General features: G+C 46.8%; 1 protein-coding gene across 1 annotated transcript; it reads left to right on the forward strand.

Moving 5' to 3' along the window:
* Positions 1-1805: 1805 nt before the first annotated feature.
* On the forward strand, positions 1806-22915 carry LOC309863835 (uncharacterized protein C4orf54). Its single transcript, XM_082729070.1, has 2 exons — positions 1806-7912; positions 18192-22915. The coding sequence occupies exon 1, from the start codon at positions 2467-2469 to the stop codon at positions 7873-7875; it is 5409 nt and encodes a 1802-aa protein (XP_082585196.1). The 5' UTR covers positions 1806-2466; the 3' UTR covers positions 7876-7912; positions 18192-22915.
* The last annotated feature ends 2612 nt before the right edge of the window (positions 22916-25527 follow it).

Consider the following 25527-nt stretch of genomic DNA (forward strand, 5'->3'; position numbering starts at 1 on the left):
TCTCTGGAGGGAGCTAGACTCTGGAAGCAGGTTTTCATAACTTCAGGCACCAGGCAATTATACTTTAACCTACACCCAGGGCATCTGACCTTCCAATTTGGTACTTTGCCAACTGCAAGGAGAAACTGCTGAGATACATTGAGTTATCATGACAGACAGGGCCATATGGAAAGTGCTGGAAAATTCCTCCTTAGACTATAATTGTCTTGATGGACAGACATTCTGCCTTGTATCCTCTTTGGAGTGTGTATGGCCCACAGTGTTTGAGGCAGTGTTCAGAATTTATTGTCCAAGGTCCCCAAGAAAGATTAAAATGGGGCATTGAAATTACTCTGCTTGCTTGAAGCAACCGATTATATTTTATTTTGTTTTATGTGTAAGGTCATGTTCCTTAAGCTCTGAGTATATAATGTATACACAGGTTGATAATATTTAAAAAACAAAACAGAACAGAAACAATTATGTGGTTAGTTTGCAGTCACATGGATGGAATTGTCTAGTGGACGCCTTGTTCCCCTCTAATTGTGCACTTGGTGCCACAGAGAGCATTTGGGCAGAGAAGCCAGCAAGCCTCTGCAGCATCACAGTTCAGGTTCAAGCTCAGGAGCCAGACTGCCTGGGTTTGAGTCCTGCTCCCTAATTTCTTAGCACCTCTGTGCCTCAGCTTTGCTATCTCTAAAAATTGTACCTCACTCCTCAGGTTGTTATGAGGATTAAATAAAATAATACATACACATGTAAAATTGCTTTGCATTGAGCCTCACACACAAGAAGCGCTATATTATCTCTTAGTTGTGATTATCTCTTTTAAAGTTTTATTATCATTAAAAATTGAGGATTTTGTGCCATTACGTCTGGCTCCCCATAATCAAAAAAGTTGTTCACAAATTTAGCAAATTCTTTCTTTTCTTCTTGTTCTTTCATTCCCCTTCTCTCCCTCTGTTTCTTTCTGTTTCCTTTTCTCTTTTACTCTCCACCTCACGCTCTGGCTTATATCCACGCGATGACACTTGATATTTCCAGTCTTTCCTTATGTCGTGTTTTTAATGGGAGTGATGTGGGCAGAAGCAAATTGTCATGGGGAGAGTGGGGCTGTCGTCTCCATATCTCAAGTATGGGAAGGTAAATGCTTCAGTTGTTAGGGGCTCCCACTCCATACCTACCCCCACGCCTTTCCCGAGGAAGGAACATTTTTCTGTGCGGGGGTGGCATTCATGTTGGAAGGGGATGGGCGAGGATGTTATTTTTGTCCCCCACAAATGTGGATGTTTAAAATAGTGCTTTATTCAATCGGCCTAAGTGACACATAGACTATGTATAGTGGTGAAATTGGGCCTGGCAGGTGATGAGGGCCAGCTCTCACCCAAACCAAGAGTCGTGGTTCTCCACTGATAGCACCCAAGGATCTGTGCTGAGGGTGGCCAGCACAGAACCCCCATCGTGGGGCGCCTGGTAAATCCCCTTGCACAACTACTGAATTACCTGACGTGGATGAACCTCAGAGCCAGTGAACTAGGACTTTGGCTTCATGTCCATGGGTCATGCCAGCGGGTCACATTTCCTCTCTGAACCTCCCTCCAAGCCACACTGTACGCATGAAGGGTAAGTGTATTCCTTGTTCTTTTGTGCCTTTTGATTCCACACCCTGCAGGTCTGGAATTCAGCCAGCCAAAACAAACCATGACGCTGCAGCTCAGGTTGTATTAAACTGAAAGTTTATTGTCTTGCCACAGTCTTAGAAGTTTAAGGAACTTTTCTCGAGATCGATTGGATATGTACAGATTTGAAGCAGTGTTCGTTTTTGACCCCATTGCTCCTTTTTAGCGACTATACATAAGGACAATTTAAAGTGTTATGTCTTAAGTCTTTGAAAATTACCCTTTTATACTTCAGGTCAGTTGAATAAGGATTCTATAAGGGATTCTAGTTTCAAACAGATTTTGCTGTATGGAGTATAACTTCGGAGAAAAAGAGGGATGGAATATTTTATTCCTCTGAAAGTTTTATTACCAGAACTGATCTGATTTGAGATGAAAGAAAAAGAAAATGCATAGATTTTTGAGGCAAGCAGAGAGCCTACCATATGTCTAGGAGAGACTTTGAAATCTTTCTGGATCGTCCTGAATTCGTTTGAAATGCAATGCAAAATTTGGATTTTGTGTAAGAACAAGGGGATGAACCCGTTTAATCACACTTGAGAGTGAAAGATAGCGGTGAGTAAAGAATCCCTTCACACCAGCTAGATGTCTCTACACCAGATTACACAGAGCATGTGGCTGTTGCCAGTGAGAACCCACATGCCTCCCTCCACACTCAACCTTCCCTTGTCGTCTCAAAGCCTCTTCTCTCTCCCCTCAAGTGTGGTTTCAGTATGACTAGGGAATAGACACTAAAAATATTTCTGGAATGACGTGACCCACTCTCGCCCCATCCAGGAAAGGGACAAGGCTTCACAAGAAACAGCACATGCTTTCCTTTCATTTCTGGAAGTCCCTGGGTCGACCTACAGATGCTGCTCCTTCCGTGGCCGATGGCATTCAGACTCCTCGCCGCTGCCGACGGTGCCAGGCAAACAACTGGACAAAACAGCTCAGCTACGGGAAGCTGGCCACAATCTCGGCCGGAGCAGCAGCCCCCGGGCCCCAGACCACCTCTGCCACCACTGCCCGGAGCCTTCCCCCCTCCCTCAGGCTTGTCCCGGCCCCGCCAGAGGGGCTGAAGAACTGGGAGGTGGTGGCAGCAGCCGCCGTGGTGCCTGTAGCCTTGAGCCCGGTCCAGGCACGTGGGGCCCTGCTTCGGGCCACTCTGCAGCCCCTCCAGGGCCAGCGAGGGACCCGGGCCAGCCCCAGCGGCGCCGCTCACCACTGTCTCCTCCTGTCACTGCAGCTTGGGCAAGGGCTCGAGATGGAAGCCGCCACTCCTGAGCTGAGTCCGCAGGCCAGACTGAGGGAGGTGGGCGACCGGGGGAGCAGAGCTCAAGATAGCCAGGAGCCGAAGCAGCAGCTGCCACTGCTGCCCAGGCCACCGGCCTCCTCCCAGCGAGAGGCAAAGTATGTGGAGATGTGTGCTTCTGCCGCAGCCTCGGGGGTGAGTCCCCGCACCGGGAGACTCGCTCTGGATCACCGCCCGGGCGAGCAGAGGACCCCTAGGAGTCCCAGGGAAGAAGCCCAAGAGGAACGGAGCAGTCAAGAGAGGAAGGCTCTGACCCCCCAGAAGAATCCTGCTGCCTTGGAACTCTCCAGATCCCAGCTCTCCCGCACCGATGAGCACAGCAGCCTCTCATCTTCCTCCTCCTCCTCCCCAGTGGACAAAGCAGAAGAAGGTGGCGTTTCCAAGATGGATGATACCACCACATCAGCAGGGGCTCTGGCCACCTCGTCTTCGTCTTTAGGCTTTGAGAGTGACAGTGGTGAGAGTGCCCTGAGCTGCCAGCCCAGGGGAGGAGGAGAAGGGGGAAGAGCAGGAGGAGGAGGAGGAGGGGCAGACCGAGTGGGGGGAGGAGGAGAGGGAGATGGAACAGAGTGCAGGGACATTATTGCCAAGTCTCAGGGCAGCAGGGACCCCCCCAAAAATGAGGAGGCTCACTACATTACCACCCACGAGATCCAGCTGAGCGAGGTGGAGCAGGACATGGATTTTGACGTGGGACTGGCCTCCCGCTGGGATTTCGAGGACAACAACGTGATCTACTCATTTGTGGACTATGCTTCCTTTGGTGGCAGTGACGAGACCCCAGGGGATGTCACCACCCCGACTGAAGAGGACGACGACAACAGCTGCTACCTCAGCACCACTCCAAGCACCCATGCCACTCAGACTCCGAGCCCCACCAGCAGTGACCCAGCCCGTCCCAACGCAGACAGCAGTGGTCGCCACACCAGCAGCACAGAAGTGGGCAGCGGCCCCTCTGACAGTGACCCCACTCCCCCACCCACTGGGCCTGGCACTGCCACCCTAAGTGAGCCCTTGCCTGAGCCCCCGGAGGCAGCTTCAGGGGCAGCAGCCGTGGCCGCCAGCAGCTGTGGGAGTGCAGCAAGCCAGATCCTCCTATCAATCAAACCGACTTCCCGGGCTATAAATGAGCCTAGCAACGTGCGTGCAAAGCAAAACATTATTTATGCTGCCAAGCATGAAGGCGACATGAGCCTCCGCGTCTCTACAGCTGCTGAACACAATTCAAGTTCACTGAAGCAAGACCCGGCTGCAGCCGTGGCTCAGGACCATGCAAAGAAATTCATCGCTGTCCCTGCTCGCCTGCAAACCCGGTGCGGGGCCATCCGGGCAAAGGAGCTGGTGGACTACTCCAGCGGGGCCTCCAGTGCCGTGAGTGAACTGGACGATGCGGACAAGGAGGTGCGCAACCTGACCTCCCGGGCCTTCCGGAGCCTTGCCTACCCCTACTTTGAGGCCCTGAACATTAGCTCCCGGGAGTCCTCCACACTCTCCGAGGTTGGCTTTGGGCGGTGGTCGACGTTCCTGGATTTAAAATGTGGGGGTGTCGGAGCCAGGGTGGAGCAGAGCCTCCTGAGGAGTAGTGCGGCCTCCGTGGCTGCAGGTCTGAGGAAGGGCAGTGGGGCCAGGACGACTGCAGACCAGCTCTACATCCAGTCCAGGAAATCCCAGACCAAAGCCTTGGAGTTCGTGGTCAGCAAAGTCGAGGGGGAAATCAAACATGTGGAGACACCTCTGTGTTTCCAGAAACAGGTCCAGACGGGTTCCCGCGTGGTCACCCTACTCGAGCCCCTGAATTTCCGCAGCGAGAGCAAAGCCAGCTCAGCCACTGGGCCCTGCAGAACCGCCAAAGGCTCCGGCAAGGGCCCTGGGTCGGTGTACACAGACGATGGCTCGGAGGCCTCTGAGAGCAGCAAGCCCGCCTCCCGCGCCGAAGGCCCCCAGAAGAAGTCCAAGTTTGCTTCCAGTCTGCTCAAAAATGTCATCTCCAAGAAGATGCAGCGGGAACACGAGTTCAAAATGGAGAGGGGAGAAGTCACTGACACGTCCCACCATAACCCCTCCAGCACCTCCAAGGAGACGGAGGGCCCAGCCCGGGGGGAGAAGCCACGGGAGAGAGGCCTGCAGAGGCAGAGTTCTCGCCACTCAGAGGCCGGCTCTGAGTACACGGTGGTCAGCGTGTCCGACGCAGGTGCTGAGGGCTCCGTGGCAGAGTCTCAATCGCCAATTTTCAAAGCCAGTGCTCCTCGGGAGAGCAGTGCTGCCTCGGGTCGAAATTTCGCGGATGGACGCACTGAGGAAGTCTGTGAAATCAAAAAGAGTGCATCCGAGACCGTCAAAGGCATCTTCCTCCGCAGTCAGAACAGTGCATTCCGTTCCTGGAAAGAGAAGGAGGCCGAGAAGCGGGAAGAAAAGGCCCCTGTTGGGAAGCTGAAGCTTCCCAAAGGGGGCGACTGGAGGGCTGATCTTGGAGAGATCTCTGCCAGCAAGTCCACCATCATGTCGCGCCTCTTTGTCCCCAACATCCAGCAGACCCCCAAGGACAAGCAGCCGGGGAAGCAGGCCACCAAGTACCCTGCCGCTCAAGCCACCTCCACGGCAGTGATCCGGCCCAAGGCTCCCGAAATCAAGATCCGGCTGGGGAGTGTGCAACAGCCGAGCTCGGACTTCAACATTGCCAAACTGCTCACGCCCAAATTGGCCAGTGGCAGCGCCTCTAACCTCTTCAAGACAGTTGAGGACAACAGCAGGGCGCAGCAGAAGCTCTTCCGGGGAGACAACCTGGAAAAAGTTCCCCAGTTCCAGGTGAGAGACGTCAGAGACAAGTCCAAGGCCCAAGGCCCCCTCCATCAGGTGAGAGATGTCAGGAAACTAATCAAAGGGTCCGGGGACAGCAGTGACAAGGGCAGTGTTACCCCAGAGCAGGGGCTGACCGGGCCCAAACCCAGGCAGCTGGCTGCGGCAGGGGGCGGATCCAGTTCCCTTTCCCCCATAGTGATTACGTGCCAGGCGGTGGTTAACCCGAGGGAAGAGAGCATGGACCGAGAGCCGAGGGAGAACGTAGGCCCCGGGGGCAGCACCAGGTTCTTGAATTCGTCCTCGCCAGAAGGGACAGTCTTGGTTCATAGGGCGTCTGGCAGGCTGCCTGTGGCCACCATTGCCCCCAATAAGCCTGAGCAGGGCTCCTACCTGCCTGTGCTCAAGATCGTCTCTAAGGCTTCTGCTCAGAAGACCCCAGAAAAGGCCAAGGAAGAGGAGGTCAAGGAGGAAGGGAAAGCCCCAAAGACTTCTCGGAACGCCCTGGAGAAGCTGACGGCTGCCGTGAGGTCCATGGAAGAGCTGTACAGCTTCAACAGGAACGAGTGGAAGCGCAAAAGCGACCCCCTGCCCATGCTGATGGACAGCCATGTCCTGTCGCTCATTGCCAGTGAGGAGAGGGAAGGGGCTGCAGGGGCGGAGGGGGACCCAGACAAGCTGGCCAAACGACTGGGTGAGGTGGAGGAGCGGGGCACCGGAAACAAGGGAGGCGTGGTGCCGCGGGGGGGTCCGCTGGAGCGTCTGCAGCGGAGGAACTCCAACCCAAGTGCTGAGAGCGTGTCTGCCCGGGCGGCCGCCTTTGAGAACATGGCCAGGGAAAGACCTCGATCCCTCTATATCCCCCCAGTCCACAAGGATGTGGAGAGAACTCAACCCCTGCAGCCCCTCCCACCCCTCCCCAGCAACCGAAATGTGTTCACGGTGAGTACCAGCAGCACCCAGAAAACTGGGGGTGTCGCTGGCAAGTTTCCCCAAGGGCCTTCTCCAGAGAGTCCTTCGGCGGCAAAGGGCATCAAAACCCAAGGACTCCGGTCCCTCAAGATCTCTCCAGCCACTCGGGCACCTCCTGATGAGGTGACCACTAGGAAAAACAGCAGCAATTTGGAAAAGAACAATAGCGACTGTGAGAATTATCTGTCCATCCCCCTTAAAGGAAGCTCTTCAGCGGGAGAACTTCCTGGCAGGCCCGGGGCTGGGAGGGAGGGGCCCGCAGCCCCCTCAGTGGCCACTCTCTGCAGCTTGCCCCCTCTGAGCGCCCGCAGCCAGGTCCCCAGCAATCCCAAAGGCTCTCAGGTCAGTGGAACCAGCCGGCCAGCTTGGCGTACCAAACCCGACACCCCCAGGGAGACAGTAGCTGCCGCCACAGGGCCACAGAGCCCGGAGCATCTCCCCACTGCCATCTACCACCAGCAGCCGCTGCCTTTCGCCCTGCAGGGAGCCCAGCCCCAGGTCCTGTGCTTCTCCCCACCCAGCATGCCCGCCGCAGCACCTGCAGGCCCAGCTTCAGTCCCCACAGACCCCTTCCAGCAGCCACAGCCCCAGCAGACCCAGCGCAAGATGCTCCTGGATGTGACTACCGGCCAGTACTATCTGGTGGACACACCAGTACAGCCCATGACCCGAAGACTATTTGACCCTGAGACAGGGCAGTATGTGGATGTACCCATGCCTTCCCAGCAGCAGGCTGTGGCTCCCATGTCCCTCCCTGTGCCTCCCTTGGCCCTGAGCCCTGGGGCCTATGGACCCACCTACATGATCTACCCTGGGTTTCTCCCCACGGTGCTGCCCGCCAATGCCCTGCAGCCCACGCCGATTGCTCACACTCCAGGGGGGAGCGAGCTCTCCTCCATGGCAGCAGACCCCCCTGGCAAAGAGGCAGCTGCGACATTCACTGAGGCCCCATACTTCATGGCCTCTGGTCAGTCTCCTGCTTCCTCTTCCTCCTCGGCCCCGGCAGCCACATCCCAGCTTGTGGGGGCCAAAGGCTTCACCCAGCTGCACGGCAAGCCCGTCATCAGCATCACTTCGCAACCCCTGGGGCCCAGGATCATTGCCCCCCCTTCCTTTGATGGCACCACCATGAGCTTTGTGGTAGAACACAGATGATGCACCATCACCAGAGAGCAGAACGGAGCAGCTGCTGGTGAGTGAATGTTACTTTGATAATCAGTTTTCAGGGATTAAGAGCAATCCTATTGCTTCGTGTTTGAAGTTGCAGGGGAGGCGGCATGTAGAAAGGGGCATTTTGGGAGAACAGAACTAAAACCCCATCCAGATGATTAAGGAGCTAATTTTCTTACCAAGTTTCCTCTTCTTCCCACTCCTCAATCCCCGAAGCCAGCCTCTCCCCCATTGACCTTTTCAAACTGCCTGAGTGTTTTTCCCACGGGTGAGTAGGAGGGAAGTGAACCTCAGATCTGTCAGGTTAGCCTTTAGCGAAGGTTGGCAGGCGGAAGAAAGGAAAACCCGGTCTGGATTTTGTGGAGTGAGCTTCACTCTATTCCCCCCACATCCCCAGTGACAGGAGGCAGGAACATCCAGAGATCCCTGGGAACACTGCGAATCTGGTTGCTCCTCACAAGGAGGAAGAAGGACACTGACATTTTCTTGTTTGGAGGATTTCCAAAATTCATAGAAAGGCTTCTCTCCCCCCACCACATCTTCTTTCCCTTGATTTTTCTTGTTTGAAGGGGCTGTATATTTTAAGCTCTTGTTTTTGTTTCCAGACAATTACTTTCTCCTGGGATGAGGTCAAGATCTTTAATATCTCTCTCTCTCTCTCTCATACACACACACACACACACACACACACATACACACACATACACACACACGACCTCCACGAAAAGCGGGGAGATCCTCCACCTGCAGTGGCTCCTTGGATGGGCTGCTGGGTTTGATCCAGTCTGATCAGACTGGATCCACTGCGCTCAGCTGCTAAACCCTGTAAGATGCTCCTTTTTATCTCCTGCATTTTCTCCCTTCAGAAAATAATCAACCTCCACTTGCCCCCCCTCTAAAGAAGTCAGATAAAGTAGATCCCTAACATCTGAATTAGTCCACATTCACAGACTGGAATCCTTCCTGTAAATAAAATCATGGAACTTGACAGGAGAAGTGAGCTTGGCTTGTCTGACCCAGGACGCTTCAGGTCAAACACCTAAGACAGGAGCAGCCTTCACATTGGAGCCCGAGATGTCAGCAGTGTGGGGACAAATCTGCCCCCTCGGTTTCCTGTTCTTTTCAGATTAGGATGTGTTGGCTTCATATATCCTTCTGGGACTTCACTTTTCAATAAGATTGTACTGAACAAAGAAGGGAGATGGAGTTCTTTTCTGAACTGAAAGGAACAGAACATTGTTTCTTTGTGCAATGAAAGAGCCTTAAATTAGGAAGTGGGGTCGCTGAATTAGAGACACAGCTTGGTCTTCTCACCAGTGGTGTGTTCTTGGGCACACACATTCTCTAGCACTCATGACACTTGTGTCAATAGTATCTACTCCTCAAAATTTATCTGAATGTCAGATGACATCAGAATATATTTTAAAGTATAAAACCTTTTCCAAATTCACGGACTATTACGATGCATTATGCTTATTAGACTTCTAGACATTAGGCCACTGTTCAAAAATCCCTGGGTTTTGCTCTAAAAATTCAGGTGGGAGCCCAAGCCTCATTTTCCTTGCACTCTAGAAACAGATGATTTGAAATCTTCTTCTCTAAGAGTTTGCAGCCAGAATCACAAAGAGGGGGTGTGAGGACTAAAAGTATATAATGCATGTCTTATGCAATGTAAAAAAAAAAAATCCAGTATGCATTGAAAGACGCTCAGAATTAGACACTTAGTCCTGCAGGAAGAAAAGAGTAGCCTCTCGACAAAAATATTGTAATCTTCCAGACAGGTGGTATGTTTACCTAAAGCTATTTTGGGGCAGCTAATCCTGTGAAGCCTTTGTGTGAGCCGTGGAGGTGCAGAAGCAAGGGGAAGAGAGGACAGGACACAGAGCAGAGAGCAGCCGGGCACACACTTGTATGCCGTCCCTCTAGCAGCTGCTTTTGGCTTTTCTCCTGTCTGCTGAGTCTGGAGAGATTAAGCATGGAGTTGTTGCCGTCAGACACAATTATAAATCTGAATTCTGAATGTTGGAAATTTGAACAGTAATTTTTTTTTTTAAGTTTTTCCCCTTTGAAAGCATAGTCTTTTATTTTGGTCCATGGCCCTAAAGATAGAAGTACAAAAGTTGGCTTCTCAACTAGGAAGACTGGTCAGGAACTAACAATCAGCATTTTGTGTACAAGCAAAAATCTACCATCCAAACTCAGATAACTAACTAAAATCCTTCAAAACTCACCTTCCTGAGAGTTTGATACTGCTTTCCAAAGAAAGTTAGATACATTTTTTGAAAAAGTGTGCAGTTCTTTCTCTTGTGTGCAAAAGATTGGAAACATTGCTCGGATATATAAAGAACAATTACACTGTACACACTCATCGATCAACGAGGCCCTCATACAGATGGTCAGGGTGAGAAGACTTGGGAGCTGGTTTCGGTTCATGATTTCCTTTGAAAACCAGACTGACTTCAGAGATATTCCTTGAGGTAGGGTAGGAGTTTATGTGCCCCTTTCTACTAAGAAGTCACACCAGTGATTTGATCCAATCGCAACATTTCACAGAGAAGAAAACTAGGGCTTAGAATGGAATGGCTTTGTCACAATCCCCAGGGAAGGAGATAAGCCAGGACCTGCAGAAGGGGCTCTTGGCTCCCGGGCCACACTGTGAGCTCCTTGATAGGAGGCCTGGAGCCAGGGAAGGATGGCAGAGAGCATAATGAGCTCTGCATTGTGACAGCCAGCACACCTGGGCTCCCCTCGGTGCCTCTCTGGACTTGTGTACAAAATGAATGTTCTAACGAAATGCACTCATTCCCTCACTCATCCAAAGAACACGAATTACATTTTTACACTCCACCAGTCACAGCGCACTCTGTGGCGAGGCCATCCACCCCACGTGTGCCCCAGTGTCACATGCCAAGAGCCTGCGCGCCAGCAGGAGGCCACACAGACCCGGACGCACAGAACTGCAATACCAGGATTCAAGTCCTGTCTTAACCTTTAAGATTCCTTCCAGCTCAAATAATAAGTATTTCATCGCCTATTTTTAGCGGCACGTTGTTAACAGGGAGCTTTGCTTTCTCCCCCTGTCTCCCGGAGCATAACCAGCCGCCGTGCCTGCTCGCTCAGGGTTAGGTTCTGAATTTCCCTGTGGTTCAGCTCTCACAGGTGGGTCTTGCTGCTTCTTGCCTTCCTGTGGTCCACTCCTCAAACGTGGCCAGATCACAGCCCAGCTAAGAGGATAATTAGCGATATTGCTTCCTTTATCCTTCCTTAGTAATGAAGTCGCACATGGTAGTCAATGGATGGGGCAGTTCACAGCCCGTGACCCAGCAGCCCGTGACCCAGCAGCCCGGAGTCCCAGCAGGAGCCCGGGCATGACACATCAATGTGCTGGGGACACCGGTTTGTCGTTCGTTGACTTCTGGGTTGAAAGTCCCTTTTCCGCAGGCTCTTTGATGCTTTTTCTGATGACATTGGTTTTGGTTGAGCTTTCTGTCATTCAATACACGTAGCTGTATTTTTCCTTCCCCAACATATTCACATTCATGACTTTTCCTGCCCATCCACTTTGATACTGTATTTTTTTTAAATTTTATTTCTTTATTTGACAGACAGAGATCACAAGCAGGCAGAGAGGCAAGCAGAGACAGAGAGAGGAGGAAGCAGGCTCCCCCACTCCCCGAGCAGAGAGCCCAATGCAGGGCTCGATCCCAGGACTCTGGGATCATTACTGTAAAGGCCTATTTAGTCAGAGCAGCTCCATCTGGTTAACCAGTGATTTTGTTGTTTATGCAGTAAAGCTTAAACTGACCCTGCCCCCCGCCCCCCAGCGGAACTTACTTAAAAACAAGTCCGGGAAACCAGTAGAATGTGGTCGACCAGTCCCTGATAACAGAGCCCAAATATAAGGGCGGGTCAGGTCAGGTGGAGACAACAGAGCCCGAATGCAGGGATGAGTCTCCAGGTGGAGACGTCCAATCAGTGGAGTGTGCATACTGTCTCCCTAGCTACCAAGGAGTGTGGGCCCCGCCTTTTAGGTGCCTTTTGGGCGCCAATTCTGACCAAGGTGATAGGCTAGTTCAAATAGCTACTATGGGGTGAATTGTAATTCAATTGGCCAGCCACCTGTGTGTGACCTAGCATGACTACAGCTTTCTCTGTGTGTTGCAATCTCATTGGCCACCTGTGTGTGGCCAGGCTCAACTACATGGCCTTTGCTCTATAAAAGTTAGTCTGTGAGGCTAGGGGTGGTCGCCCTCTCTGTAAGAGGCGGCCGCCCCGAACGGTTGGTTTGATTCTTGATGCTTGGCGCGAAATAAAGCATTGCTTGACCTTCGCTTTGTATCAGTCTCATTCCTTTGATTATGGACCCAACAATGACCTGAGCCTAAGGCAGAGGCTTTAACCCACTGAGCCACCCAGATGCCCCCCGCCCCGTATTTTTGTTTTAAAACATTCATTGAGACTTGATCACCAATGCCATTTGCAGGGCATAAAGATAAAATAAATATGTGATAATAACAAAAGGAAACTCTTTTTTTTTTTTATTTTATTTCTTTATTTGAGAGAGAGCATGCCCAAGTAGGGGGAGGGGGAAAGGGAGAAACAGGTTCCCTTTTGAGCAGGGAGCCTGATGCAGGGGCTTGATCCCAGGACCCTGGGATTGTGACCTTAGTCGAAGTCAGCTGCCCAACAGACTGAACCACTCAGGTGCTCCAAAAGAAAACATAAATGGGTGCCACGCCTGCACCACAGAGGGTCACACAGTTGTTTTGTTTTACTGAAAAAAATCAGACGATTTTTTTCCCTGTAAGACTTGATCCATTTGTCTTTTCATTTCTGAGTGTGCTTTATGTTGCTCCTACACGTTGGTGTCTCTCTCCTCCTCACTTCCACCGGGTTCTTTCTGCCCCTCCGTGCAGCCCCACACAGCAGCAGCTGAAGTGGAAAGAGAGTAGGGCTGGGAGCAGAGGCAGCCCTCAAGGACTCCTCAGATCGTCAAACCCCGTCCCTTGCGTTCAGATTCCTGGAAGGGAGGAGGGTGAGCGGCTGGGGTGACTGGGTGATGGACATAAGGAGGGCACGTAATGTGATGAGCACTGGGCGTTAGGCACCACTGATGAATCATTCATCTCGACATCACAGATGAATGATGTACTGTATGTCGGCTAATTGAATTTAAATACAATTAAATAAAAAATAAAATAACATTTCAGGAGGAAATTGGGGCTCAGAAAGGTTAAGTGACCGTTTTTACATCCCAGTGTCCCTGAAGGCAGAGTTGGGACTTGAAACCCCAATTATCCTCTACAGAATCTCTTCCCAGCTGGCTTCCTTCCTGCTCTCCATTTTTGCCTCCTCTTTTTCTCTCCAAGGCCACTCTTCTCTGGTGGCCCTACCTCCTGGTGTCTGTCCCACCTATTCACTCCCCATCCCTTTCTTTCCTGACCATTGGCTTAGGAATTTAATTTTCACTGCTTTTTTTTTCTTCTTCTTCTTCTTTGGTGATTTCAGTCCCTTTCAGGGTCTCCATTTTCCCATTTGCTTTTGCTGCTTTAGTGTGATGCTCTAGCTGCTTCTTCCTGTGTTCTCCTTTTCTTTTCCTCGGTGGGTTTTCATCACCCACTGCACAGCCTGAAGGACAGGAGCCTGTGGTCTGCTGCCCCACCTGCACGTTCTCTGCGGCTCCGTGCCAGAGGCAGGGGACGGGGGCGGGGGGTGCAGGCATTGTCGGGTAGGGCTGCCGGCTACAGTGCAGCCTGACTCTTCATTTGTAGTGCATTTTTCCAGCACCATTTATTGAAGAGACTGTCTTTTTTCCACTGTATATTTTTTCCTGTTTTGTCGAAGATTATTTGACCATAGAGTTGAGGGTCCATATCTGGGCTCTCTACTCTGCTCCACTGGTCTATGTGTCTGTTTTTATGCCAGTACCATGCTGTCTTGGTGATCACAGCTTTGTAGTAAAGCTTGAAATCAGGTAATGGGATGCCCCCAGTTTTATTTTTGTTTTTCAACATTTCCTTAGCGATTCGGGGTCTCTTCTGATTCCATACAAATTTTTGGATTATTTGCTCCAGCTCTTTGAAGAATACCGGTGGAATTTTGATCGGAATGGCATTAAAAGTATATATTGCTCTAGGCAGTATAGACATTTTAACAATGTTTTTTCTTCCGATCCAAGAGCATGGAATGGTCTTCCATCTTTTTGTGTCTTCTTCAATTTCTTTCATGAGTGTTCTGTAGTTCTTCAAGTATAGATCCTTTACCTCTTTTGTTAGGTTAATTCCCAGGTGTCTTATGGTTCTTGGTGCTATAGTAAATGGAATCAATTCTCTAATTTCCCTTTCTGTATTTTCATTGTTAGTGTATAAGAAAGCCACTGATTTCTGCACATTGACTTTGTATCCTGCCACGTTGCTGAATTGCTGTATGAGTTCTAGTAGTTTGGGGGTGGAGTCTTTTGGGTTTTCCATATAAAGAATCATGTCATCTGCGAAGAGAGAGAGTTTGATTTCTTCATTGCCAATTTGGATACCTTTTATTTCTCTTTGTTGTCTGATTGCTGTTGCTAGGACTTCTAATACTATGTTGAACAAGAGTAGTGAGAGTGGGCATCCTTGTCGTGTTCCTGATCTCAACGGGAAGGACGCAAGCTTTTTCCCATTGAGGATGATATTTGCTGTGGGTCTTTCATAGACAGATTTGTAGTGCATTTTATAATTACATTCCTGAATCACTTTGTTTCTGCTTTTCCCCTCATTTAGCTGTGGCTTCCTCTCTCACTGATTATCTGTGGCTGCTCTTTTATTATCTTCCTAATGTCTTCTTTGCCTTTTCTCCCTTTTTCTTTTCCTGGATTGTAGCTTCCCTCCAGCTTATTCTTTTGTACTTTTCTCCATCATTGGATTGCCTTTATATTTTCTTCTCTGCCATCTATAAAATTAATAATAAATGAAAAGTAATAGCTACTGGGGATTAATCACTTATTACGTATCAAGCCTTAATATCACGCCATTTGATTCTTAAAATAAGGTAGTATTATTTCTAATTCCTGTTTGACCCATGAAAAAATCACCTTTCCCAGATGAACAGATCAGCCGCAGTCCAGAGCCTTCCAGCTCCCTGGCCCATGCTCTCCTGGATGACCCCTTTGTGCTGCTTTTTTTTGCTCTCTGGCCTCCAGGCCTCAGTTTCTTACGGCAAAGTGTCCCTGTTCCCTTCCCTGGGAAAATGGGGAAGAGAATCAGGTAACAAATTGATCCTGAATCTGGCAAGATCTAGCAGATACTAAATCTCCGTGTTCTCCATTTTTAGTTATTTGAACATCTTATGCCTCAAAGGGAATTCAAGGCAGGTTCAGAGCTTCCAGGAGAGGCTGTGGTGCCCAGTGGGTGGGGGAAGAGAGGTAACTGTGGTATGCGGGGAGGGGGCGGTGTGGCATGTCCAAGTGAGTGGAATGGCTTCATGCACTGTAGTTGAAGGAGAGCTGTAGGACTTTGACTAAAGGCCAAGTGTATGCACCTTGAAGTTGGGCAGCTCTGGCTCAGATTCTAATGCTCGCATTACTTTGGACAAATGACTTTTCCTCTCTGGCCTTGGCCTCTTCAACTGTAAAATGGAAATACCTTGCCGGAGTGTTGTGAAGATTGAGTTCTAAAACCATTACAAAGGACATAGCAAACAGCTGTGAACTTCCTAAATGCCTCAGAACCCTTTAAGAACCCTTGAGGGGCCCTCACCAGAGCAGATAATTGGCCTTATCTAGGCAGAGTTCCAGGGTGCCATCAGGGGCCTGCATCCAGGATTGCTTTGTCTTTGCCTCAACTGAAGGCTGTGCCCTCAGCCCTGTGGTCCCCTTTGAGCTGGCTTATCTTAAGGGGCAGGCCCGTTGGCTGTGGGTCAGGGTACTCTAGGACCAAGACCTTCCAGAATGGTATACAACTCTGGATATCGTTTACCAGCTGCATATAGAGATTTTCCTTTGTGTCTGGGCACAGGTCTGTGTGGAGCAAGGGGAAATCTGACCCAGCATCCCTGCTGAGCTCTGTCATGTTCTGGTCCTATAATCACGGGAAGTCATCGAGGCCCAACTGCCTAGTGACACAGTGTCATCACCCCCTCTCATCTTTACTGACTTCTTCATGATCTCAGGATAGGTTAAACTGGTGGGTCTTGTTATTTCATGCTTAATAGAAGTCGGAGCAACTTTATTATTTTCAAAATTTCAAGTAAAATTCCTTGGAAGTTAATGTCGGCAGAACCCGTGTCCTGTGAATGAAGGAAGAGGCAATATCCAGACGGTGATTCCCTAGAAATGATCCCAGCAGATTGTATAAACAGATGCGTCCTTCGTTTCTCAGACTTTCCTCACCATCCCGTAGTTCACCTTCCACCCGACTCCACCACTGTCTGGAAGCCCCTTCCCCTCCCCCACCCCAACGACCACCCTGTGTCCTTCTCACTCTGCTCAGGGAAGCATCACAAAATCTTGCCCCGTGATGGATTCAGCCTAAGCTGTTGTCAGATCGTTGGGTCCTTGAATCTGAAATTATTCTTCTTAGTCTTCTATTTTCTTCTTCTCCCCTTGTAATTATATTTTCCTTTCCTGCTGCTGCTTTATAGGTCCTAAGGTTCAAAAACTTAAATTTAGCAAATGAGATGTCTCCAGACCTACCACAGCCCCTTTCATCTTGAGGGTCATTCCTCAATACATAAAACGTAGAAGAATAAAATAAAGAAACATGAGATATACACTCATGAAATCACAATTATTCTCTTTTTAAAGATTTCATTTATTTATTTGAGAGAGAGGGCACCTGTCTGAAAGATAGCATGGTGGGGAGGGGCAGAAGGAGAGGGAGAAGCAGGATCCCCACTGAACAAGGAGCCCCAGTGGGGTTCAGGGTTCAATCCCACCACCCTGGGATCATGACCTGAGCTGAAGGCACACACGTAACTCACTGAGCCTCCCAGGTGTCCCAATAATCAAAATTATTCTTATAGACTTTTTTTTTCTCATATATTTAACACAGGTCAATTTTTTAGATGACAGGATTAAAATATTCCTTGCCAAGCTACTCTGATTGCATATGATTGATTAGATAGCTGTTATTTGATACTTTTCAGAAGTTATTTTTCACGTGATAGAGTCTTCTTGGTCCCTAACAAATATTACCTGTAGGACAGTCTATTTCTGTCTTCATAATATTGTGTTCAAATATCAACTTTCAAATGTTAACATAATTTTTTTTTTTAGGCAAAGTGTTAGTAGATTTACTATATAGAGAGAGAGATCGACAGAAAGGGCTCATTTTCAGTAGGCTTTTGAACTTGTCAATGCTTGTATTAGAATGGATTTAACTAAGTTATAGGCTCAAATCAATGAATCTCATTTTTTAAAAAAGATTTTATTTATTTATTTGACAGAGATCACAAGTAGGCGGAGAGAAAGGAGGAAGCAGGCTTCCTGCCAAGCAGAGAGCCCAATGCGGGGCTCAATCCCAGGACCCTGGGATCATGACCTGAGTCAAAGGCAGAGGCTTTAACCCACTGAGCCACCCAGGCGCCCAAGAATATCTCATTTTAATTAAAATGCGGTGTACAAAATCCTACACAATTTAAGTAGTGATCATTCACTTTTAAGAATTCCCAGTATATAGAGGTGCCTGGGTGGCTCAATGGGTTAAGCCTCTACCTTTGGCTCAGGTCATGGTCTCAGGGTCCTGGGATCAAGCCCCACACCTGGCTCTCTCCTTGGCAGGGAATCCGCTTCCCCCTCTCTCTCTGCCTGCTGCTCTGCCTGCTTGTGAACTCTCTCTCTCTCTGTGTCAAATAAATTAATTAATTTAATTGAATCTTAAAAAAAAAAAAAAAAGAATTCCCATCATAGAGTTTACTCCCTTAACTAGATTACTAGCTCATGGTAAATTTCAGATATTTCTCTTTAGCTTAAATATAATTTCTACATGCTTTAAGAACATATCTATTACACTGTTTTATCTCTGCTAGGGATGATTTCATTGAAACTAAACATTTAGCTCTACAATCATTTTCAAACAGTTGCTTGAATCTAATTCAAGTTCCAAAGAGAGGTTCTACTCTGAGTACTTTCCTAAAGTCAATATAATGTCTAAGTAAGTTCACAAACACATTTGCCAAACACATATGAAAATGTGAACATCATCAGTGATGTTGAGATTAGCCAAATAGTTAAATAAAATGTATCTTGACATTTTTCTTGCTTCTTGAAAAGTGTGATTTACTTTTAGAACTAATGATCTTTTCTTGACTATATTTGTCTACAGGAGCAAGACAGAAGATGGACTATTCTATAATCGGAAGGTTGCGTCGTAGCAACACTAAGAATTCAGCTGAAAAACTTCCTCTACATGTGTTATTCTTAGGTTTTGCTTCTTATAAACCAAGTGTGTAAGTTTCTATATTTTCCTGAACAACCCTGTTAAGACAGTTTGTGTTATTTTGGTGTTACTAAGCTGAGTGAATGGTTGCAGTTTTTCCCCTGTAAAAGGATTTCTTTTTATACTTTAATACAGAAGACAAACTTTCTCTTCCTCTTTCCCTCCTGTACTCATGACTAGGCAAACCATCCCTTCAGTGTTCTCATAGTTCAATCAAAACACAAGACAGAATGAGATTGGTTCTTTTGTAAAGCATGCCGGCAGATCAATAATTTGGATCACAGTCCTTCTTAGAGCTTCTCGGAATATGTGAGGATCAGATGGCAGAGTTGGAACACATGTTCGATTTTAAATACAAGGGGTCTGCATTTTGAATCCTATACCAGCCAAGCCTAGTCATTCCCTCGGTTACGTTCTACATGTTCTTTTATTGGCTTTAGCATGATTTCAAATGTGATTGTGAAAACTAGTGGTTTTAACACTCTCTGTTGCCTTCACGCAGAATGGCTTGAAACACTGAAGAGCCAGTGATTGTGTTTAAAATTAAGTTCTTAGTCTCAGAAAGGTATGAAATACCTCTTTTCCTCTAGGAATCCAACTTTGTTATGAGTGGATAGCTTTTGTTGGTCTTCCCTCCCTCTGTAGTTGCATGTTCCTCTCTCACTGATTGTTTGGAGCCCGAGGAGTGGCCTGTTTGGGGCGGGCGGCAGAGTGGAATGTACATTGATTCAGTGGTCCTGATTCTCTCCAGCTCCCGCCATACCGAGAGCAAGGACTAGGACTGTATCACTTGCTCTTTATGGGCTTACGATGCATCGAGAATCCAAATCACAGAATCTTTCAGCGACTTTCAATACTGCCTCAGTTGCAACTCAATTCTGAAGGTTATTTTAGTGAGTGTTTAGTGAGTCTTGAAGAGTTGATTGAACAGATAAATATTTAGATCGTCATCATTAATAAGTGTGTCAACATATATTCAACAAATGACACATTAGAATATTTATTTTTAAAAAGAGAATAACTTGAAGGTTCTCCCAGACTTTCTTTAAGGAATCTCATCTTATCTATTTATTTATTCGAAGACAAGGCATCCTGGTAAATTTCTTTTAGATCCTTATTTTGATTTTAATGATCATCAGTCTTTGGCTTCTGCCAAAAATTTAAAAAATTAAAAAAACACTTTTTTTTTTTCCTCAAAACCACTGCATTTTATGCTACTCACAACTGAAGATGTGAGTAAAAACCCAAGATTGGTTTTTATATGATTTATGTCATCTCATTACATTGTAGTTAGGCTTCCTATATCAATCTCCTTTTGGAAAAATAACTCGATTTCACTTTTAGGGCCTTTTTAAAGGGATCTTGCTCCAAAAAGAAATACTGTTGGGTAGAAGAAAAAGTTCGAGGCAGGCGTAGTCAGCTCTGGTCACAATTCAATTAATGCCCTGATAAGTGGCAAAATGAAGTGCAAAATATAAAACAGTCTCTGTGCATAGATAAGATGCCTTTGTCCCGTATTGAGGAAAGCCTTAGTCCTTGGCCACAGAGGTCTTCTCACCTAGGTACAGCAGCCGCTTAACCCCAGAACTAACTTCATTTTTCACCACCAGAGAGCTCTTACAGCATCAGCCGTTCCTCGTTTCCTGTAGAGACTGGCTGGGTATAAGGTCACTTAATATTAAAGGAAGAAGGTGCGATCAATTTCAAAGATCTCCAATGTGTAATACTCAAAACAGCACCATGAATTCTCAAGTATTTGAACACATCTGGCAAAACTGACTGAGGAATCGGGTGGAGACAGTACCAGAATTGACGGGACTGTTTTAAAACCATGTGTGATTTTTAGGAAAAGGTTGATCGTGCTCATATCGAGGGATTGTCATCAGTGATCATACTGAGTAGTCAGCTGCTTGCCAGGTCTTCAAAAAGAGACATTTCTTTCCCTTGCCAATGTGGTAGAGTTCTTACCTACCAATGGCCTGGGGATCCCAGAAGCTATTTATCCTTATTTATCACCAGCAGATCTGAGCCTTCAGTTCTCACATTGAGGTAAACTAGGACAGAAACTAGGAGAAACTGGTACAGAAAATACCAGAGAGGCCACATCCTCTAAGAAGCTGTCGAGGACATAGGAAATGTCCAAGGGGTTAAAACTCTAACTTTAAAAATAATATTCTAGGAATGCCACATTGTTTATCGATAAGTTTATGGTTCTCTCTTTCATCAAACCAAAAAAAACCAAACAAGCGCTGCTGGCCATTTACTACCTCAAGTGATGGGGAGGAACATGTTTAAAGACATAAGGTAAATCTAAATCCTTATTTTCAGTGTTTTATTATTTCCTGAGGTTGCCTTAGCATTTGAATGAAGTGGTTGTACCCTTCCTATTTCAACAGAAGTTAAGTGAAATAAAATAAGAGTCTATGAAGCCTTCTTATCCATCAAGCTATTACCCTGACACTGTCCCTTTAGGTTCTGAACTAAGCTTTTATGTTTTGTATACACAAAACCACAGATAACACATGTAGCATTTCCTACATAGTGCCTCAAACTGGAGTTGAAACAGAATTGTAGAGTCTGGCTTTTGCCATTTCCTCTCAAGGTTATATGTCAAGGTTACATGTGCGACTCAGTTTTCCAGAGGAACCGTGGGGCATTGTCTGCAGAAACCTTAACCCATTGCCTCTTTCCCCCTGTTGGTTAAATGGTCAGGTTGAAATGGACTCCATTTGAGTTATTCCTGGAAAACTGAACACATTTGTAACCCGTTTGAAAACTTTAATCCACTGGAATATCTTTTCTTAAGAGCACTCACTGAAATTGCCCTCAGGATTAAATGAAGCCCAAATATGCCTTTAGTGACTTTATAGTCTATCTGTATGTCTGTATATGTCTTTATTCGTTGGCGTATATGCAGTTCTCTACATACCACTGAGTAAAGAAGCTAAACCAAATTACACTTGGACAGCTTTATGACAAATCTCACCTGTTAGCGCACGTTTCAAATTCATTCTTATAACACTAAGAACTATCTAGTGATATACATTTCTTAATTTCAGATTTGACTTCATCATTCTTGCCTCTTAAAGAGCTATCATGCATTTTAATGGTTTTCGTACTTCATAGAAGTGGGAGTCTGTGTTTGCTACAAACGGAATGCTCATGCTACCTGAAATTATACTTTGGACTGCAGGACAGTGTTAATTCTTAAGTAGATTGACTGTAATCTCATGATAAGTATATATATGTGTGCACAAGAAAACACATTCAGTAATAGTCTCTGTGTTTAAAAACAATCATGGTATACATTTTCCTACGTGGTGCTTGAGGAGTTTCATTCTACAGTTTACAAGGTGTAGGTTTGCACCCCAAATTCTCAGGGTATACTATTTTACCCAAATACTTGAAAGAAAAAGGTGCCCTGTATTTTATCAGTACTGTTGAGGGGAAAAATTATGTGTAGGCTTGTTTTAGGGAACTACTTATAAAAATCAAATTCATAAACTACGTTAGGCTTTTTCATAATTTCTGAGAGGATATACAGATAGCTATGATATATATATTTTCAAGAGACTGTTTCTATATTCTTACCTAACTTCTGGGTCCTAAGTAGACCTCACAGGTGCATAAAATCATTAATAAAGCATGTAGCATTTGCTAAATTGTACCTTGAGTTTGAATCTAATCAGAATAGCATCCTCTGGTTCTTTGGAAGGAAAGCACATCCAGCTGAGGCACTTGTGACTACAAGGCCCAGAGGAAGGTTCCGCAAATTGGACTCATTTGTATGCCCCATGTCTCAGAAGAGAACTGAGGGTTCCCAGCAGTGTTTGTAAGCTGTTAACATTCTAGTTTCGTGTTGCCACGAAAGTGTATTATTAGATTTATTCCTATTTACTTCAAAATGGTGCAGAACAAAACATAAACACACACACACACACACCGCATCTAATTTGATTTCTTTTTTTAAGTTTCACAATTGCTTTTTATAAGCTAGTGTTAATGGCAGAGTTCTTGCCAGGACCCCTGAAATTACTTATCCTACTCGGATCTCTGTTCTAGCAGGTGGTCCTTTCTTTTTCTCCCTCTTTGAGGATGTAGGTTTCTATATTTACACGTAAGTCATATTATTGTATAGTAAAAGGCCGTGGTGGTGGAAAAGAATGTGAAGACTGTGGAAGTTGTGTCCCAAGCAGAGGAGAGGAAATCGTGTGGTAAATGATGAAAGACATTGGTTAATGCCGAATTGTACTTCTGCCTATGAAAATGCCAGAGGTAAATGGAAAGAATGTGAACATTAAAACTGCTCTCAAGACACAAGTCTTGGTGGAAATGTTCCTACCCGAGGTCTGATTCAATTAGAAGATAGAGTGAACTTGGCCAATGGGACTGTGAAATCAGCCCAGCAGCTCTGAGAATTACATTCTCGGTGTATTGCAGATGGAGAAAACTACTTAGACAAGGACTCTGTGAGACTGGCCTACTTACCTTTAACTGCGGCAGTCATAAGTGATTGTGCAATCTTGTGTAATGGTCTTTTATTTTGACTCTTTGGGAAAAAAAATGTTTTGTTGTTGTTGTTTTTCCAGTAAAAGCAACTGCAAAGAAAACATGCACTGTTTGTCTCTATTTTGACTCCGAAAACCAAGCTGTGGACAATTTGACTTTCTTCTGTATTCTAATTTAAATCCTCCACTTAACTAAAATCCTCTGTTGTAATGGTTCACAGCCAGGTTGTATCAGTTTTCCATTGCTGAGGGTAAGCAGAAGCATCGCGGCTTCAGACAACACAAATCTTTTATCTTCTGGTTGTGGGGCTCTGAAGTCCGGCACGGGTCTTTCCCTGTACCAGAGTATTTCACCTGACCGACCAGCTGAAGAACTCTAACTGCTTGCATCATTGAGCAGCATTGTGAGGAGCGCCTGCCAAGGGGTGTGATGTTCTGGTGACACTAGAGACCAACCTAGACAAGTGTCCCTGAGGGCCCACTCAGAGGCCCAGGAAGGTAATTGTGCTTATGCCCCTCAAAGCACAAATATTAGAGGCACACATTTCAGACACCCAGAGCACGGTGAGAATCAATGCTGTAGCGTGTGTTCCATAAGTCAACCGTTAGTCAACCGAAGTGACTATAAACATTAAGATAAAAGCCCCCCCAAAGATTTGAGTCCACCTTCCACAAAGAGAGACATTGCAGATCCCTCACATATGTCCAGGGGTTGGGGGTCATGGGGCAAGAAAGAGTGGAGAGACATTGCAGATCCCTCACATATGTCCAGGGGTTGGGAGTCATGGGGCAAGAAAGAGTGGAGTGTTTTCCTGAGTCACCTCTGGCTTCCAGCTCTTGTTTCCAGTGACTTCTCAAATTGCACTGGAGGTTTTGCTTCAAGTGTTCACTGTTACTCGGCACAGCATCGCCCTATAGACTTTAAGGCCGTACACTCATTGAATCCTGAGTGTTCCAGACTCGAAACTAGTTGTACAGCAGGAACAGGCAGAAGATTTAAGGTGCATGGGATGGAGATTAGCAGGTGCCCCCTCTCATGGCAGCCAGCGGCCTTAGCAAACACCTCAAACCCGAACCACGGATATCCCCGTTCTAGATCCTCTCTGGCATCTCTGGCGCTTGCTAAGATCACAGGCTCTGGAGTTCGTCTGTGCATCAGCCTCTCTCCCTGTTGCTACAGCCCTCTCCCTCCCTTCATCCTCTGCCTCCTCTGTTCCTTAGCTTGCTGCCTTAGAACTGTCCAATAGCCTCTTATTTCTTACACAGAGCCATTTAGCCACCTACTGGAGCCCCGCTAATGCAAGCCCCCTACAATATGTGCAGAAGACCTCACTTTCATAACTCAGTACATCCGTCGTTCAAAAACCGTCTCTTGAGCTCACGAATCTGTCATTTGGGTGGGGCTCAGCATGGAAGGTCTGGGTCTGCTTTACCCAGCAGCTCGACTAAGGACCAGAGACTCTACCTCCCAAATGGCTTACTCAAATGACTGGAAAGCTGATGCTATTCAGCCTGTCCTCTCCAGGGGCTGCTTGAACTTCCTCAAAACATGGTGGTGAGTTCCAACAATGAGTATCTCAACAGTCAGTAGCAGATGTTGCCCATTCTCGAGGCCTAAATTTACATAATGACATGGCATCACCTTCTCCATAATCCATTCGACAGGCAAACACAGAACCCAGATTCAATGAGCTGGAACACTGATCCCACCTTCCTCGACAGGAAAAGTGTCAAATAATTTGGGGACATGTTTTATGACCAGCATCCTCATTAAGGTGTGTTTTTAAACAGACACTTTCTTTTAAAGGAACTCTAAAGTTGGTTCTAAGGTTAGTATAGGCTCAGTCAAAGATTCTAGAAAAAATCTAGAGTGAGAATAGCCTATACAAGGTTTAGTGGGCCTGATTTTTCTGTGTGTGCTCAGTATATGTCGGAGTCTCATACAGCAGAAATCACTCTTGCACTTCTAGTGTGGAGGGACTCAACATCGTTTAAGAATGAATGAACGCCTACTGAATGCCAGGCGTTGTGAATCATGAAAAGGTTAGGATTTCAGAAAGCCTTGAAATATGGTGAGAATGCCTGATACGCTGATGAAGGTATCTAGTCTAAGCCTTGTCAAAGGCATGGAGAATGAAAGAGGAAGCTGGCTGACGGCCACAAAAAAGAGATCTATGCCAATAACCCAACGTGGGGCAGGCAGGGAGCAGAGGGCTAGGTGTAAAGAGAATCGGGAAAACCAGAGCAATAGCAGGAGACCAAAAGTGAAGGAATTTTGTAGTTGTCCAGGGGGCATGGAGCTACAAAAGAGATAGTATACCTACACTGAAGGAGATAGGGAGAGGCAGCCTGGCCAAAGTCCTTTGATAGGAAGCTTACCCGATAGAAGTGTCGAGAAAAGATAAGTCATCAAAGACATAGTCAAAACTAGTATTTCTCTCTGCCCCTTGAAGTTACAACCTTGATCAACAGATTGTCCCTTGAGTGTCATCTCCCCTGCACCGTTATGTACTTCAGTACCATCAGATACAGAATAAGAACAGGTTTTATTACATACATATGTATATGCGCGCACAAACACACACTAGAAATAGAGTGTTGCAGAATAACATTATTGGATTACACATATTCTTATAATGTGAGAATTATAAAGAGATACTATGTATTACCTCTAGCCTGAGGTTAGCACTCAAGAATTATTAACTGCTACAATA

This window comes from Mustela nivalis (genome assembly GCF_964662115.1).
Source record: "Mustela nivalis genome assembly, chromosome: 4".
NCBI classification, from domain to species: domain Eukaryota; kingdom Metazoa; phylum Chordata; class Mammalia; order Carnivora; family Mustelidae; genus Mustela; species Mustela nivalis.